Genomic DNA, 16,554 nt, shown 5'->3' with positions numbered 1-16,554 from the left:
CACGCAGCTGCCAGAGCTGCCAGTCATGGAGGCAGGCTCCAAGAGCTTCATCCAGTAGGGGAAACAGCCTGCTATAAAGGGGAGAGTGCAGAGAAGGAAAGGGATGCAGAACAGCCTGAGACAGCAAATGGGTAACACCCTTGCACCAGGCTGCCTCTATGAACAGCCAAGAGACTGAAACATACTTCTAGATTTAATTCGAGCTGAGGGTCCAAGAACTGCCCTGCCCAGGGGCAAACTAAGGCGGACCAGTCAGGGGCAGCAGAGACCCCACAAAAGACCACACCAGGAGCTGGTGACAAGGGATCCTTATGTTTATGTGGCACCCCATCAATGATAGTGGTTCTTAGAGTGAATGTCCATGTGTATTCCACTCCAGGTGTACATGAGCCATCTGTGCTGGATATTGGAGATATTTAGTTAGCTGTGACTGTTCAGTCTATTCATGCACCTTGAGTACGCCTGTACCCCAAACCAAGGGTATAAAGGACGATGCAGGACTAACCACCACTGCAGTTCCTTCTCACTGCCCATGACTGCGATGGAGTGCTCAGCGTCCTGCACTCCTATTATTTTATTGTTGCACATAGTGATTATTTAATGTTAGACTAGTGATTTGCTTGTTGATGATCATTTTATAGCTGTTTATAATTTTTTGATAGGTTTGAGTTAGCTTTCAGGAAGCTTTCATTCACATTTCCCCCCCCCCCCCCCCAGGGTTTTTTGGTCTTTTTGGGTGATAATGCCTCAGCCTAAATCACCTAGCTTCAGATAGTGCTCTTCTTGCAAGTTAGCATTTCCTCTTAGTCATGGATGCACTCAGTGTTGTCTTTTGTTTATGGGAATCACTCATCCCCTTCAAAAAGCAGTGTGTATAAGCCCTTTTCAAAAAGGGTATCAAAACCAGAGACAAGACTGAAAATATAGGACTACTCCTTGGGACCAGCCAGGGAGCCTGACCCATCAATAGCCCCCACCCCCAGTTCATTGGTCAGCAAGTTCAAAGTGTGCCCCTCAAGCTCTGCTCCCAGTAATGCAAGAATGTGGGACAAGATAGGTCTTCATCTACTAAACAATCCTGGAGGGAAATGTTGGGGAAAGAGCTGAAGGATATCCATCTCCCTCAATCTAGAGGCAGATCTCTCCATAAATGCTCTAAGAAGAGGTCTAAATTGCCTCCCAAGACTCCATGGCTTGGAATGGATAGTGGTGGATCTCTTGTGGAATGTGGTGTACCACTTGTCTGGTTCCTATATCCAGGGCATCGGTGCCTATTAGGGTGCTGTAACATCAGCACAGATTTTCATTATTGGCATAGGGTAGGCTGGTACTGAGCACCTTAATCACAGCCGCCCCCAAAGGGATTATATTATTTTTGAGGTTCCCAGCTCATTTGACATTGGTACTGATTAAATACATGGTACCAAGGGATGTAGTACTGGAAGCCTGACTCTTTTACTATTAGGAAGGGTGCATATCTCTTTGATTTAGGAGGTTAATACTTCAGTGGTATCCACTTCCTCTCCTGTACTTACCCCAAAACTGGCTCTACCTTCTACCACCCCTGCCTGTGCAGCTTCTCCCTTTGAGTCGGATATATTTTATTCACTCCTAGCATAGTGGAGAAGATTTTCCCACATATTTTTCACAAAACTTGCTCTCTAGACTTCCTCTCAGAGAAGTTTTAGTGCTTGAAGTACAGGTCTCTACAAAAGACCTACTGTTTGAAGGGTCAGAGCTGTTTGGCGAGAAAACAGTATGTTATACTTGCTCAAAAACTCTAATAGCAAGCCTGAAATCATTAGACATATACACATCTCTTGTGTATCAAAAAATTTATCACCTGCAGCAGAGGAAGTGGCTGCTCTTATAAATAGGCATCCAAAATATTAACCTAAGAAGCAGCCTCCTTGCTACAGAGAGCATCATCCCTGTAATCGCTCAACCTCATGCCCTGCTCAGTCCTATTCCAGGTTTCTATTCCAAATATTTCCTCATGCCCAAGAAGAAGGAAAGTTAGAGACCTGTTCTGGACCTCAGTATGCTCAGTACCTTCATTCAGCAAATAAGGTTCAGGATCATTACCTTAATATCTGCGTTACCATTGCTAAATAAGAAAGATAAGTTTGCAGCTCTCAACCTGCAGGATGCTTATTTTCATGTTGCCATATATCCTGCACACAGAAAATTCCTGTAGTTTGTGGTAGGCCAAAAGAGTATCTTACCCTTTGATTTATCCACAGTTCCAGGAGTATTTACAAAGGTCATAGCAGTAATGGCTGCTCACTTAAGAAAACAGGGGATATCAGTATTTCCATACCTAGACAACTGGTTGGTCAAGAGAACTCTTACCAAGAAGGTCAGACCTCCACTCAGACCATTCTCCATCTGCTTGGATCTCTGTCTGTGAGTCAGTGCTTTCGCTGTTTCATTCTAATACAATGAATAGAATTTATCAGGGCTATACTGTACTCCAAAACAGCAAGGGCCTATCTACCTCAAGAACAGGTTTGAGACTATGGCCAGACTTACCACAATACTTTTTAGACAGTGCCTCAGAAGTTGGCAAGGACTTTTATCAGCTTACTAGGCCATATGACCTCTTACACTTTCATAATGTTGCATGCCAGATGACACCTATGCTGCCTGCAAGTTTGGATGAAGTTTGTTCATATGCTAAGTGTGACAGGTTTCAATCGGTCCACCGAGCCTCTAGGGGGCGATGGAGAGCTACTGTCCCACTGGCAAGCTTTAGTCACACCTTTCTGTCACTGGAGAATGAGCGGAGAAGGTGCGCTGGCCAGAGTCTGCGGCGCGCCCCTCAGGCAGGGGAGCGCCGGCACGAGTCTGCGGCATTCGGGATTCTGCTACCCAAGGCGGGTTGGCTGGGGTAGGGGAACACAGGCCCACCCAACTCCACTGCCTTCCAGCCCCGGGCCCTGACAGTGGCGGGAGGAGAGGGTCCCATCCGCGCCACGCTGACCAAATACACCCACCACACTCTGCAGTTCTGCCCCTGGGCTACTTCCTACCCGGTCTCTCAAGAGGGCCTCTCCGGTCCCTCCAGCTCGTCCGGGTATTCAGCTGCTGGCAGCTCCAGCTCCCCCTCTGTGTCAGGCTCACGCTGGCCCGGTTTACAGGCTGGCCCCTCCGGGTACTCGGCAGCTGGCAGTTCTGGTCGCCTCAGTCCTTCCTCCTGGTCAGGTTTCTCCTGGCTCAGGGCCTCCCCTGGGTCGGCAGCCTGTGTCTGTCTCCCTCCCTGGTGCTGCCCTCACTGGGCAAAGGGCCCCGCCCTTTGTACTTCCTGTTCCACCTCTCCCCTTCTGGGGATTGGAGTAAACTTGGTCTGGCCCCGCCCACTCAGGCTGAGAGGGTGGCTCTTTACCCTCTGGTTCCGAGGGGAGCCACCCTGGCTCCCTACACTGAGCCATCACAGTTTGTACCTGCCGCTAGTGGTCCCTTGAGGTTCTTGCCTCCATTAGTTGGTGGAAGAACCCACACTGTGCATGGGAGTTCCCTTCTCCCCACCTCTTCCAACAAAGGTGATAGTTACAAATGCCTCTCTATTGGGTTGGGAAACCCACCCAGAACATCAAATATTCTGGAGCTAAGAGTAATCCAAAATGCCTGCATTCAGATTATGGCGGACAATACAACTATTATCTTTTATATACACATGCAGGGAGTGGCACGTCATCTCCCCTGTGTAGAGAGCAGAGCAGCTGTGGAATTGGTTCATACAGCATTGCATTACATTCACAGCAGTTTACTTACCGGGTCTGCAGAACCCATTGACAGACAAGCTGAGCAGACACTTTTCAGCAGATCATGAATACGAAATACACAACTCTAATTTAGTCAGTCTTCCAGAAGCGGGGTCACACCTCAGTGAACTTATTTGTGACACACAAGAACAAGAAATGCCCAACTTTCTGTTCCAGAGGTGGTCAGAACATGTAGTAGATGTGTTCCTCATTCTGTGGTCTTGTGTTCTGATGTATACATATTCACTAATTCTGTTACTTCCAAGAGTGCTCAGGAAGGCCAGGCAAGATGCAGTCACACTTTCCCTCATAACTTCTGCATTGGTAGCCAAGATAGTTTTGGTTTCTGGAGCTCATATGTTTCTCCAGCAGCCCTCCCAACATTTCTTCTTGCTAGTACTGTATGAGATCTCTTATCTCAGGATGGGAGTCGAACCTGTCTTCCCAACCTATCCACACTTCATCTCTGTGAATTTTGGATGCGTGTCGGAAGTAGAAAGAGCATGTTCTACTAGCATTCAAAATATTCTGATCAACAGCAGAAAATACCTCCACTAGAAAAAAAACCTACGATGCAAAGTGGAGAATTTTCATCACCTGGTGTGAGCATTGTAGACTTGTGCCTCTTCAGTTGCAAATTCCCACTATCTTAGACTATCTGCTGTCATCAACAACCTTAGGTCTATCACTCAGCTCTCTCAGGGTACATCGTGGTACCATAAGGGCATACTACCCACTTACACAGGGGTTTTTGGTGTTTTTCTACCTACCTGTGATCAGATTTCTTAAAGGCCTAGTGAGGATATTCCCACCTATAAGGGAATGGAATCTTCTATATGGGATCTAAATGTAATTTGACAGCTCTCCTGAGACCTCCATTTGAACTTGTGGTTTCATACTCCCTCTTGCACTTGTCTATGAAGACTTCCTTCCTTATAGCTATCACATCAGTAAAGAGAGTGGGAGAAATAGGGGCCCTTATGGCTGATACCCCTGCCCCCACAGTTTTTTTAAAGTTGGTAATGTATCCCTCAGACATGTCCGAAGTTCATGAATTTCCTTTAAATCAGGCCATTCATTTACCCATATTTGTTCCAAAGCCCTGTTTGTAAACATGCTGAAGTGAGATTATAGACCCTGGATATTTGAAGGGTCCTTGTCTTTTACCTTCAGAGGACAAAACCCTTTAGATCTTCAACAAGACTCTTTGTTTCCTTGCTGAAAGGATGAGGGGCCATCATATTTCTACTCAAAAGTTGTTAAGGTGGGTTTCAGGGCATCATGAATTGACTAAACTAGGTCCACCGAGTATTGTCAGGGCCCATTCCCCTAGGAAATAGGTGGCATTAGCTGCTACTTTGAGAAAAAAAAACAACCTATAATTGATATTTGTAAAGCTTCCACCTGCGGTTCCATACACACCTTAGTAACCACTATACCGTGACAGAAAGATCTAGAGCAGACATTTCTTTTGATAGAACAGTCCTTCAGTCTCTTTTTAGATAAGACACTGAGCATCTAACACCTTAATTTAGATCTCTGCTTGGGAGTCGCCTAGAATGGAATGCACATGTGGAGAAGCATCTGAAGAAGAAACGTTACTTACCTGTGCAGTAACTGGAGTTCTTTGAGATGTTTTTATATGTATATTCCATGACCCACCCTCCTTCCCCTTGCTTTGGAGTCGTCCTATACTTTCAGGCTCCAAGATGGCAAAGAACCTGGAGTGGTAGTTAGTTCTGCACTGCCCTTTATACCCTTGGTATGAGGCACAGTACTCAGCGTGCACACACAAAACAAATGGACACTGCTAGCTAAAATCTCCTGTCTCAAGCACATGGGGTGCATGTATACTATAAGTTGTACAAACATAGTCCCAGTTCATGAATTCTGGTTGATATTGTGAAGGTGTATTATGAAAACCTGCTGTATCATGAGTGCCTATGTGTGTGGGGATCAGCTATTGCTGACAGGTCTTGTAGCAGGTACACACTAGTAGGAACAATGGGAAATACTCAAGGTTAACAATGGTATTTAGACCTCAGAGAGATTAGGCTGAAAAGCAGTTGCATCCTTAGAAATCTGGTTTTAGCATAACCCTTCTGAAGGGAGTGTGGGAAGGTAAGAGCAGTACAACGTTACCAGGAGCAGAAGAGAGGCAGCCCAGGGGACCAGAAGGAGTTGAAATCAGGGAATGCACAAGAACAATGAGCCTGACAGGAAAAGGAAATGTGGGATATGAGAGAGCAGGGCCACAAGCTGGGAAAGGGGCTCCATGAGGGAGAGATGAGTCACCACGTAACATTTTGCATGAGGCAGGGGACACCTTGCCTACTTTCCTGGACCTAGATGGTTCCCCAAGTAGGACTCCCTAACTCACCTTCCCTTGTGAAGGACTCTGCATGTTTAAGATGTTTGTTGTTTTGTATGAGTTGTACTCTCCTGTGCTCTGTATGATTAAGTATTAATGTGTTATGTGGTTCACAACTGCTTGTGTGCCCCTGAGAGATTGAACCTGTAAAGCAAAAGCTTCACACGTCTGTGGTGGAATTCTGGGATAGGGTGTGTTTAAGTAACTTGAGTATCTTGAAGGTCAGTGCTGATCCTGGGGGCTCAGGGCAGGTGGGCTGCGGAACTCCATTTTTGAGAAGTGGTAGCTAGCAGACTGAGAGTCCGTGCCCAGGAAATGTGCTGGAGGGGTCAAGGGAGGAACCAATGCTTTAACCAGCTGAGGCTCCAAGAGCTTGAAACACCATGGTAATCCAGTGCAGGAGAGGCTTGGATTCCCCTCACAAGAGTCCTAGTGGGTGGCCAGGAGGAGATACTTTGCTAGGATCTGTGACATGTACCTAGAGTAGAATTAACTTTACAAGTGAATAACCTTTTTTCTGACTGGGGTGAGGGATCTACTCACATGTATATGGCTGCAGGATCAGGGCTTTAGATAGTGGTCCCTTTGAGGCAAGGATTCTGCCTACCTGTGTGTTTGTACGGTGCCTAGCACAACAGAGCCCCAATCTGATTGGAGCCATTAGGCGGATCATGGGACATGGCACTTGTAGTTGGGATTTCATATAGCCAGTGAATTTACAGATGGTAGACAAACTGTGTAGGAAATAAGCAGGAAAATGATGTCTGATAGCTGTATTAACTGTTTAGAAGCCTCTGGGATGTGGACAGGTATAGTGAGAACTGAAGAATGCTACAGTGTACACTCCATTCCCAGAGCTAGTGTTACATTTCTGAAAAGTTGGCAGTATTGATGTGGGGTATATGCAGTGGCAGATTTAGAGTTAGTGGGGCTCTGTGCGCAGATTCATTTTTGTGCCCTCGCTCCCCTCAGGACCCAGCCAAGAAAAAGAACATTTTCTCTTATCTCTGCCGCCCACCTGTTTTTCATTCTTTTTTTTTTCATCCTCCTCCTATATTATAAGTAAAGGGAAGTAAATGAAAATAAAGTGAGGTACCTTAATTGGGACAGGAGAGGGTCAGGGGTGTGGGCTCTGGGAGGGAGTTTGGGTGCGGGCTGGGGCAGGCTGTTGGGATGTGGGGGGGTGAGGAGTCAGGCTCTGGGAGGAAGTTTGGGTGTGGGGTGCGGGCTCTGGGAGAAAGTTTGGGTGTGGGGTGTGGGAGGGGGTCAGTGGGGTGGCGTTTACCTCACGTGGCACGGCTCCCAAAGTGACCAGCACACCCACCCCTCTGGCAGTAGCTCCTAGGCAGGGGAGGGCCAGAGGGTCTCCACGTGCCACCCCCGCAGCTCCCATTGGCCGCAGTCCCCACCGCAAGAGGCCACAGGGACAAGCCGGCCGCTTCAGGGAGCAGCATGGGCGTGGTGTGGAGGGAGGGAGGCAGAGTGGGGAAGGAACCGCCTTAGCCCTGCTGCTGGCACGTCTCTGTGCGCCCCTTGTGGGGAGGGAGGGCAGTGAGTCTCGGGCAGCACTCGGAGCCCCCTCTCCCCACCAGGGGTTTGCAGAGATGTGCCAGCAGCCGGTGGCTTCTGAGAGTGGCATGGGGCCACTGGTCACGGCATGCAGGCAGCCTGTGCCGCTGGCCGGGACTCAAGAGCAGGTTGTCAGATGAGATTTGTCTTGCATTTTGTGGGCCCACCTGTCGTTGGGGGCCCTGTGCCACTACACAGTTTGTTTCATTGTAAATCCGTTCCTGGGTATATGTAGATGCTAATAGTGGAAACCAAACTGTAATTGTCACAATTTTGTCTTTAAAGATGCTACAACTCATGCAAATGGAGAAAGCAAGTGGTCATTCCAGTTCAGTTTGACAGATCTGAAGTCAATCAAACAAAACAAAGAAGGCATGGGATGGTCTTATTTGGTATTCTGTCTAAAGGATGATGTCATCCTCCCAGCTCTTCACTTCCATCATGGTGATAGCAAAATATTGATTGTGTCCCTTGAAAAATATGTGGTGTTGTGTGAGTAAGTATCAAACAGTTCTTAATTATGTTAATATATCATATAAATAACGGCAATAATTGTAAATTCTAGTAATACATTTGCAAGTATGAAAGTAGGTTCTGAAAATTTAACACTGACAAGTTAATAAAATCCCTTCCCTTTAATCTTATTTCTCACTACTTTAATAGTTTATCTCATTTCTAACAATTGATTTAATCATGTTTTCATTTCAAATGTTTTGATATATTTAAACAAGCTTCATCAATCTATTGAAAATCAAACAACCTTTGCAAAAAGCTATAATGGTTTATGATATTAGCACCCTCTAGTGGGTACAGAATGGGAATAAGGAGACTTGTGTTCTGTTGCTCACTTCACTATTGTTAGACTTTGTGACTGTGAGTTTATCCTTTCTTCCAGTTTCCTCATCTAAATATAGGGGTGATAATAGTCAACCGGTGTAAATCACTTTAGATTGTCAGCTTTCTTCTCCAGACCTGAAAATCTCTGTGAAGCTCAAAAGCTTGTCCCTTCCACCAACATAAGTTGGTACAAAAAAAGATGTTATCTCACCCACTTTGTGTGTCTCACATATAAGCAAAATAATTATTATTGATGATGATAATTTCTATTGTAGGTGACATTGTCAGGATAAATGAGTCTAGAAGTTAAACTTCGTTTAAAAAAAAAAAAAAAGTAACACCCCGTCATCCAAATCTATATATAAATGTTTCCTCCAAAGTGGTCTTCAGAATTCCATTTATTCCTGTTTTGATTTTAACAACTTCACATTCTCTTCTTAAGGATTTGAAGGAAAAAAAAAAAAACTGGCCAAGAAAACTGACCATGAATCCTTCCAGTTTCTGATGAAGTTGCTCCTGCTGACCCAGAAATGAAGGACTAAATATAAATCTTGAACTCTGATACCCTCCTGAGAGGATATTACATCATTATTAGACTAGCTTTATGTATAGTATCAGAGGGGCTGGTTTTCTCACTGGGGTTCTGCCTTGCAGGAACTTCTGTTGTGTTGGCCTCTGGCTAGTAGAATTTGTTTTCTGATCAGGTGCATAGCTTATGTTTCATAATACCTCCCACTGTATTGAGCTCCAGAAGTTGTTGTTTGGTGTCTTTTAATTATTTGTATTATGGTAGCCCATAGGAGCCCCAGTCATGGACCAGGACCCCATTGTTCTAGGCACTGTACAGTGTAAAGACTATGTCCCCAAAGAGCTTAGAATCTAAATTTGACACATCAGCTGTCTAAGCATTGTCAAGTATTTTGTAGGCATCATGGCAAAGAATGGATTAGAAGGGTGATAATGAGATGGCTTTGTAGATTTTTTTTTAATGGGGAGCTCTTCCTCCAATGCGAGAAGGGCAGTATGGGAGAAAACATGAAGGTGGTTGGAAAATAAAGCAAGTGGGTGATGAAGGGTGGCAACAAAGGCAGAACAGAGGGGCGAGTCAGCATCCCAATAGTGTATGAGATATGACGGATAGGGTGGGTATAGGTTGTGAAGAATCTTGAAAATGAGGACAAGTAGTTGGTTCTTGTGATGAAGGACAGTAGATGTGGTCAAAGCTATGAGCCAGGAAAATGATCTTTACAGCAGTATTTTGATCTTTCGCCACTTCTCTATCTCTGCCCTGTTTATGTTCCACTACCCTTGCCCTCCATGGGTACAGAGATTTGGTGGTAGAAATCTTCCATTCCGGTCTGTGGAGGGGCTAGGTGGGTGTGGGGTGAACCCCCTCCTTTGGGGAGGCTAGCCCCCTGACCTCACCCCTTCTGCCTGAGCCCAAGCCCGTGCCCCTACCCTTCCTGCCAGAGCCTCAAGGCGCCCCGAGCAGCCTTGGCCGAACCGTCGGAGCTGCCTGCCCGAGCCGGCGCAGGCCACTGGCCTGACCCCGGAGCTGGCCCAGGCCACTGGCCTGCCAAGCCCCAGGCTGCAGGCCACTGGCCTGAGCTGAGGCCCCACCGGAGGGGGAGCAAGGACCGGGCCTTGGGGCAGATCTAGGGTTGCCAACCCTCCCGGTTTCACTGGGAGTCTCCTGGAATCAGGCCCTATCTCCTGGAGGGTACTGAAGCCAAACTAGGAGATTTTCTGTACTGATCTGAGGTATAAGGAAGGAAATGCACACTTTTAGTTGAGGCTTCCATTTGACCCAACAATTTTTCTTAGTACAAATCTGATGGTTTTACATTAGGCCACAACATACCACCTTGTCAAAAAAGGAAATAATGATTATGAAATTTTGTAATAAATATTTTGACCAGTTCACTGTGTGACAAGCTTCATAGGGTTAACATAGTTACTATAGACAGTCATAATTTCTAACTGAAAAATATCCTTTCGATATGCAACTCCCCTCTAATTTGAAAAGCTGTCTAATGCTTTGTATTTTCTTACAGATCTATCTAGTGTTTAAAATATGTTTTGGGGATTAGAGCGAGTGCTTCATGTTCACGTACTTTGTGACTCAGAAGCATGCTAGCTATATTTGTGAGTGAGTTCTCTTTTTTTTAAACAATATTCCAGATGTTTTCTAGAAATAACATTAAGTTAGCAACACATTTAATTTATTTTTCTTGTTACATTAGAAAAGTAATTTAAGGCAACTAGCAAGATAAGTTATGAATTTGTAAATACAGTAATTGTAATACTCACTTTAGTTTGTTAGCACAAAAGTTTAATGCTTTTTTCTTTTTTGTAGCTGAGTATAAATCTGATGCATTTGGAGAATAAGCCAAGAATAATTTATCCTTATCTCCACCTATCCCATTTGGCCCATATTTTACTCTGTACTACTTCCTTTCCAGCATGATCTGTTGTTGCATTAGTGTAGCCCAAAGATGAATGTATGGTCTCTTATTTTCTTGACAACCCTCTTTTGAAGTGGCACTCTTTCGACAGTAAAGTCGATACCTTCTCACAACATGCATTCAGTACTATTTGTAAGACGTTAAGTGTGCTCTGAACCAAAACAAACATCCTTCTTTGTTTGTCTATAAACATGATAATAGCAGTATCACAAAAAGAAATAAGGCAGGATTATTAGACCTTGTTTAAAAGGTTTGCTGGTATAGCTACATATACGTTAATGCTTTTGCCTGAATAATTATGTCAGCAAAAAATCATACCCCCTAAGTAACTTAGCTATACTAGCAAAACTTTTAAGTGCAAACCAGGCCCAAATATATAACTGCTGCTTAAAGTATACTTCTACCAAAGACTGGATTGTCAGTTTGTGGTCCAGTCGTTAGTAAAGGGCTACTCCTGGAGCAGCCTGGGAGAGAGATTGTGACTTAGGAAGTCAGTTTCCCTCCAGATTTCCCTAGACCATTGGGAGGAGTTTACACTTCATGATGCGCTGGTGTATTATGCTGCCAGGCCCTTTGGAGGGATGCCGTGATGACTCCCTTCCTTCTTGCCCACCTGTCTGGGAGGGGAAACCTAGCAGTTCTGCAAAGCCTAATTCCCTTTTCACACAGGAAGCAGTGGTACAAGGGAGCAATAGGGTGTCCCCACGTCCACCCTGCCTCTACTCCCTTGAGCTGGTATGCAGCACAGGCTGCAACCTGGCCCCAAAGTAGCATGTGAACTACCATATTGGATCAGACTAATGGTCTTCCTAGTATGGTGTCTTCTTTCCGGTAGCGTCCACTAGCACTGGTGGTGAAACACTCTGAAACATTTTTCTTTGGAATTTGGCTATTGGTTGAGATCTAAACATTTCACAGAGACCGTTTAATTTTGACAAAGTTCTGACAGAACCCAGGCAGGATTCCATTGGAAATCTGTCTGGTTTCCTCCAGCTATCTCCCCCTGGTTTCAAGTGTCCCCAGCTCTGGTACAGTCTATCAAGAGGGTCTGGGTCATCGAGAGTTCTGAAATTTTTTTCGTTTTCATTGCAAATTGGAATGAAACCAAATTTTGAAATCCTCTGCTAAACATAATCAGCTTTCTCTATTGCAGATCTAGTATCCAGTACCAAATGCTTCAGAAGGAGGAGTAAAATTCCCAAAAAGAATAATTAATACAGTTTAGGGAAAAGTCTTTTCTACTTGTTTGTTCTGATTTATCTTCAGTGTGCCCATTCTTTAAAATTTTTAGCAACTTGTCTTGGTCAGGACTTGTGCATCCTATGATAACGGAACTTTTATTTTTGATGTGATCTAAATTAGCTGTTACCTCTCAAGAAAGAGATTAGAAGTCATTGTGGGTTGTTCTCTGAAAACATCTGCTCAATGTGCAGAAGCAATCAAAAGAGCTAACGATGTTTGGAACCATTAGGGAAAGAATAGATAAGACAGAAAATATCATCATGCCACTATATAAATCCATGGTACACTCACTCCTTGAATACTGCATGCAGTTCCGGTCGCCCCATATCAAAAAAAGATGTATTAGAAACGGGAAAGGTACAGAGAAGGGCAACAAAAATTATCAGGAGCATGGAACAGCTTCCATATGCAGCGAGATTAAAACGATTGGGGCTTTTCAGCTTGGTAAAGAGATGACTAAGGGGGGATATGATAGAGGTCTATAAAATCACAAATAGTTTGGAGAAAATGAATAAGGAAGTATTATTTACTCCTTCACATAACACAAGAACAAGGGGTCAGTCAATGAAATTAATAGGCGGCTGGTGTAAAACAAACAAAAGGAAATACTACTTCACACAGTGCACTGTCAACCTGTGGAACTCATTGCCAGGTGATGATGTGAAGGCCAAAACTATAGCGGGGTTCAAAAAAGAATTAGATAAGTTCATGGAGGCTTGGTCCATCAATGGCTGTTAGTCAGGATGGTCAGGGATGCAACCCCATGCTTTGGCCTCTGACTGCAGGAAGCTGGGAGTGGATGACAGGGGATGGATCACTCAATAAATTGCCCTGTTCTGTTCATTCCCTCTGAAGCACCTGGCATTTCCTTCTGTCACAAGATAGGAGACTGGGCTAGATGGACCATTGGTCTGATCCAGCATGGCCGTTCTTACATTACATTTTTATTGTTCCATCATTATAGATGTTTCCTTGTTCTGCCCATCATTTGCTCTTCAGCTTGTTACTGTGCATAGTATGTTGATATAAAAACACTAATAGTGCTTTCTAATGTTTTTTTTTGACTAATAATGATTTTTATTTTAATATGGTGAGAAGTAGGGTGCCTTGAGTGCTTGAGAGTTATGCATGGTTGTGGTAGCTAACAAAAATCGAGGTTGTTAGTGTGGTCCTAGCTCCATGCAGATCTATAATCAAGTGTCATTGACTTATCTGCTTTTAAAAATCTTAATTTTAATAAATGTGTATTTTTGAAATTCTTCAGTCGTCTTCTCCCCTCCTCAACTTGGAATAATGTTTTCTCATTCTGTACCCCACATCTTCCCTCTCTTCTAAACGCACTTCTTTCCATAGTTTCTCCAACAAATATTTGAACTTCTGTGTCTGCTTAATATGATCAACATAAAGAAAAATAAGAGATCATATGTTCCTTGTGAAAACAACCAACTTCAGACCTTATTATGTGTAAATCTCCTTCCCTCCTCTTGCTAGTATCATCTCTCCTTGCTTTATTTCCTGACATGTATAACCTCAGTTACAATATTTTCTGGGAAAAGGCACTATTTTTATTATCTCTGTGATGTGTCATAGAAACCTGTGATAGTATATACAAATGTTACATAATCAGTTATTTAATGTTTTGCTTTCTTGCTGTTTCCATTATTCATACATACTGTATCCTTGATATTCATATAGGGATAGCATAACTGCTTTGTAAAACAATATAATAATAGGGCAGGCTGGCATTCCCCCCTCCTCCTGAACTTTGATAACCTTTTTGCCTTCCATCTAATATTCTGTTATGAAAGTATTCAGTCACTGCTCAAGTCAGTATGTCTGAAGTGGCTGAGATGGAACAAATATATTTATTGGATTTGTCACTTTGAACATTCTGTGCTATTTAGTTTGGCTTTGTATCTCTGTTTTTATTGAATACAATCCTGTTCTGATGCCACATTGTCAAAGCTGGAATTCTGTGAATAACTGCTTTTGTGAATGTGCGTAGCTCCACGTTTTGTTTTGAACAAGTATCTGTCCAGAGGGAGAATGTTTAATTTAAAATGGAAATTTCTTATAAGGGTTTTCATCCTCCTGGCTTGACGAATCATAGTACATGACTCAACCTTTGTCCCCTCTGCTGCTTTTAGCAAAACCCAGTTGAGGTTTATTAACTGCCATTGCCAGAGACCTATGACTGGTCTGGCAGACTTGAAATGAGATCTCTTGTTGAATTTCATATCCTCCTGCATTAACATTGTATCCTGTCATGTTGGAACTGAAAAGAGATAACAGTTATTAAAGTTCTTATCTTAGGCTTTAATAGCCAAGTATGTGTTCTATGTAGCAATGAAATAAAATAATTTTTGTTTCAAAGACTAGAAATGGTGAATTTAACCAATTGATTTCCCGAATAGTGAGCCTCAGGTGAAGGGCAGTGGAGGGTAGGGTTTGTCATAATTTTTTAGATGCTTCTCTGAAATACTAGATTGCTCAAATACATTGAAAGCAGCCATCTGATGATCAGGTTTCAGAGTGGATTTAGCATTTGGATTCCAAACTAGAATACCTTTTTGCAGGGCTGTAATATGACAGTTCTGTTTCAGAATATAATGAGTATAACAAAATTAATGCACCTTGTAAATGGCAATGCGACTCTGACAGTTAAATAGATTGAGAACTATGTATAAAAATGAAAAAATTGCATATTGTAAATATTTTTGTGAGTGTATTGTGTAAAGGGGCTAAGAATGATTTTATGTTCAGCATCAGCTTTTCTCACACACAGCACCAATTGTAACTTACAAAACCTAAAATTTTAAAAACATTTGTAGAAAAACTGGCATCTTGTGATACAAACTGTATTTTATTACAGATCTCAACAGGATAAAAGAATTCTTCTTGTCAATTGTCAGAACAAGAGTCTTTCACAGTCTTTTGAAAATCTCCTTGATGAACCAACATATGGTCTAATACAGGTATGTACTATGTATAAAACCTACTACTCCTCAGTATTCCTTTCAGATTTTAAAACTAAGTCATCTAAAAACACCTCTGCCCTTCCACTGCCAAAAAAACTTCCCAAACAATTCTACAGCTTTCTGTAGAAAGTGAAGAACTTATGTTCTACCTGTATACTATAACTATGTGTTCATAAAATTTCATTGTTTTTCATATGATCAGCCATTCCTTAAGGTCCAAGTGTTGCTCCTCCATGTTGTACAGATTTTATTTCAATAGGCAAAACCTTGTTTACTTCAGCTGTGCCTACAGCCTTATACATAAAGATATAAGTATTTTAGATTATTCAAATATACTCCATGACTTCTTTTCATAGGGTGGGTGGGGGAAGAAACACAAGGCAAGTCTTGCCCAAATGTTAGGTAATTACTCAAGGAAAGAATATTTCTACCAATAATGTTCTTTCACCTAATATATGTGCTGTTCAGTGCACAATATTGCACAGATGGAAACTATTCTGTTTTAGAACTGCCAATTACTGGGTGAAATCCTGGCCTCACTGAAGGCTGTAGCAAAATTCCCATTGACTTCTTTGGGGCCAAGATCTCATCCTATTGATTTGATTTACAAAGGAAGTAATATTGACTAAATTGTATTAGTTTTCAGATTTAGTGATCAAAGAGAGTTTTTTTGTAAGATTTCTAGCAGGATGCTTCTTGCTTCAAGATGTATTTTCTCTGTGAAGGTAGAGCAACTAGACAGAAGAAAGACATTTTGGGCCATTCACCATTGGAAAGTAAGCACTGGACATGACTTATTATTCTGATATAAGTAGGCTAGATTTAGCTAGCACATCACTGGCCAATCTCTCAAATTAAATCATTAGTGTTATGCTACTACCTGTTGTGATTTCTCGTTTTAGACTTTTTTAGCACATTAAAATTATGCTATGCAAAATTGCTATTATAAAACCTTTAACTTTCAGAATAATTTTTGAGAAATTTTGTTTATAATTTATATTTTTGTTAGGGTAGTTGTGTGAAATATGAAGCTGTTACTGTTAACTTGTTTTCCTCTCCTACTATTACATAGAAATTGAAGAAGGATCCATATACAGCAACTATGGGAGGATTTTCCAAAGTGACAAACTATATTTTTGATAGTTTGCGAGGAAGTGACTCTTCAACTCAACAGCGACCACCATCTGAAATGGCAGACTTTCTCAGTGATGCTATTCCAGGGCTAAAGATAAATCAACAGGAGGAACCAGGATTTGAAGTTATTACACGAGTGAGTGTGTAGATAGCATAGTAGCATAATATAGACATAAAGCACATTTCTTACATAC

The 16,554-nt window shown here is 42.7% G+C and overlaps 1 protein-coding gene across 7 annotated transcripts in view; it reads left to right on the top strand.

Moving 5' to 3' along the window:
• The window catches only part of TBC1D15 (TBC1 domain family member 15), a 101,484-nt gene that overhangs the window by 30,249 nt on the left and 54,681 nt on the right, over positions 1-16,554 (top strand). For 5 of the 7 annotated variants that reach the window (XM_043547763.1, XM_043547758.1, XM_037886422.2 and 2 more), the window contains 4 exons: positions 7,990-8,200; positions 15,121-15,223; positions 15,952-16,002; positions 16,299-16,496. In XM_043547763.1, coding sequence (XP_043403698.1) covers positions 7,990-8,200; positions 15,121-15,223; positions 15,952-16,002; positions 16,299-16,496 — 563 coding nt within the window. The remainder of the gene's footprint in view (positions 1-7,989; positions 8,201-15,120; positions 15,224-15,951; positions 16,003-16,298; positions 16,497-16,554) is intronic. The other 2 variants (XM_037886426.2, XM_037886415.2) reach the window with 1 other exon arrangement.

This window comes from Chelonia mydas, chromosome 1, assembly GCF_015237465.2.
Source record: "Chelonia mydas isolate rCheMyd1 chromosome 1, rCheMyd1.pri.v2, whole genome shotgun sequence".
NCBI lineage: Eukaryota > Metazoa > Chordata > Testudines > Cheloniidae > Chelonia > Chelonia mydas.
The sequence above is the reverse complement of the archived record's forward strand: the minus strand, read 5'-3'. Positions and strand labels throughout refer to the sequence as shown.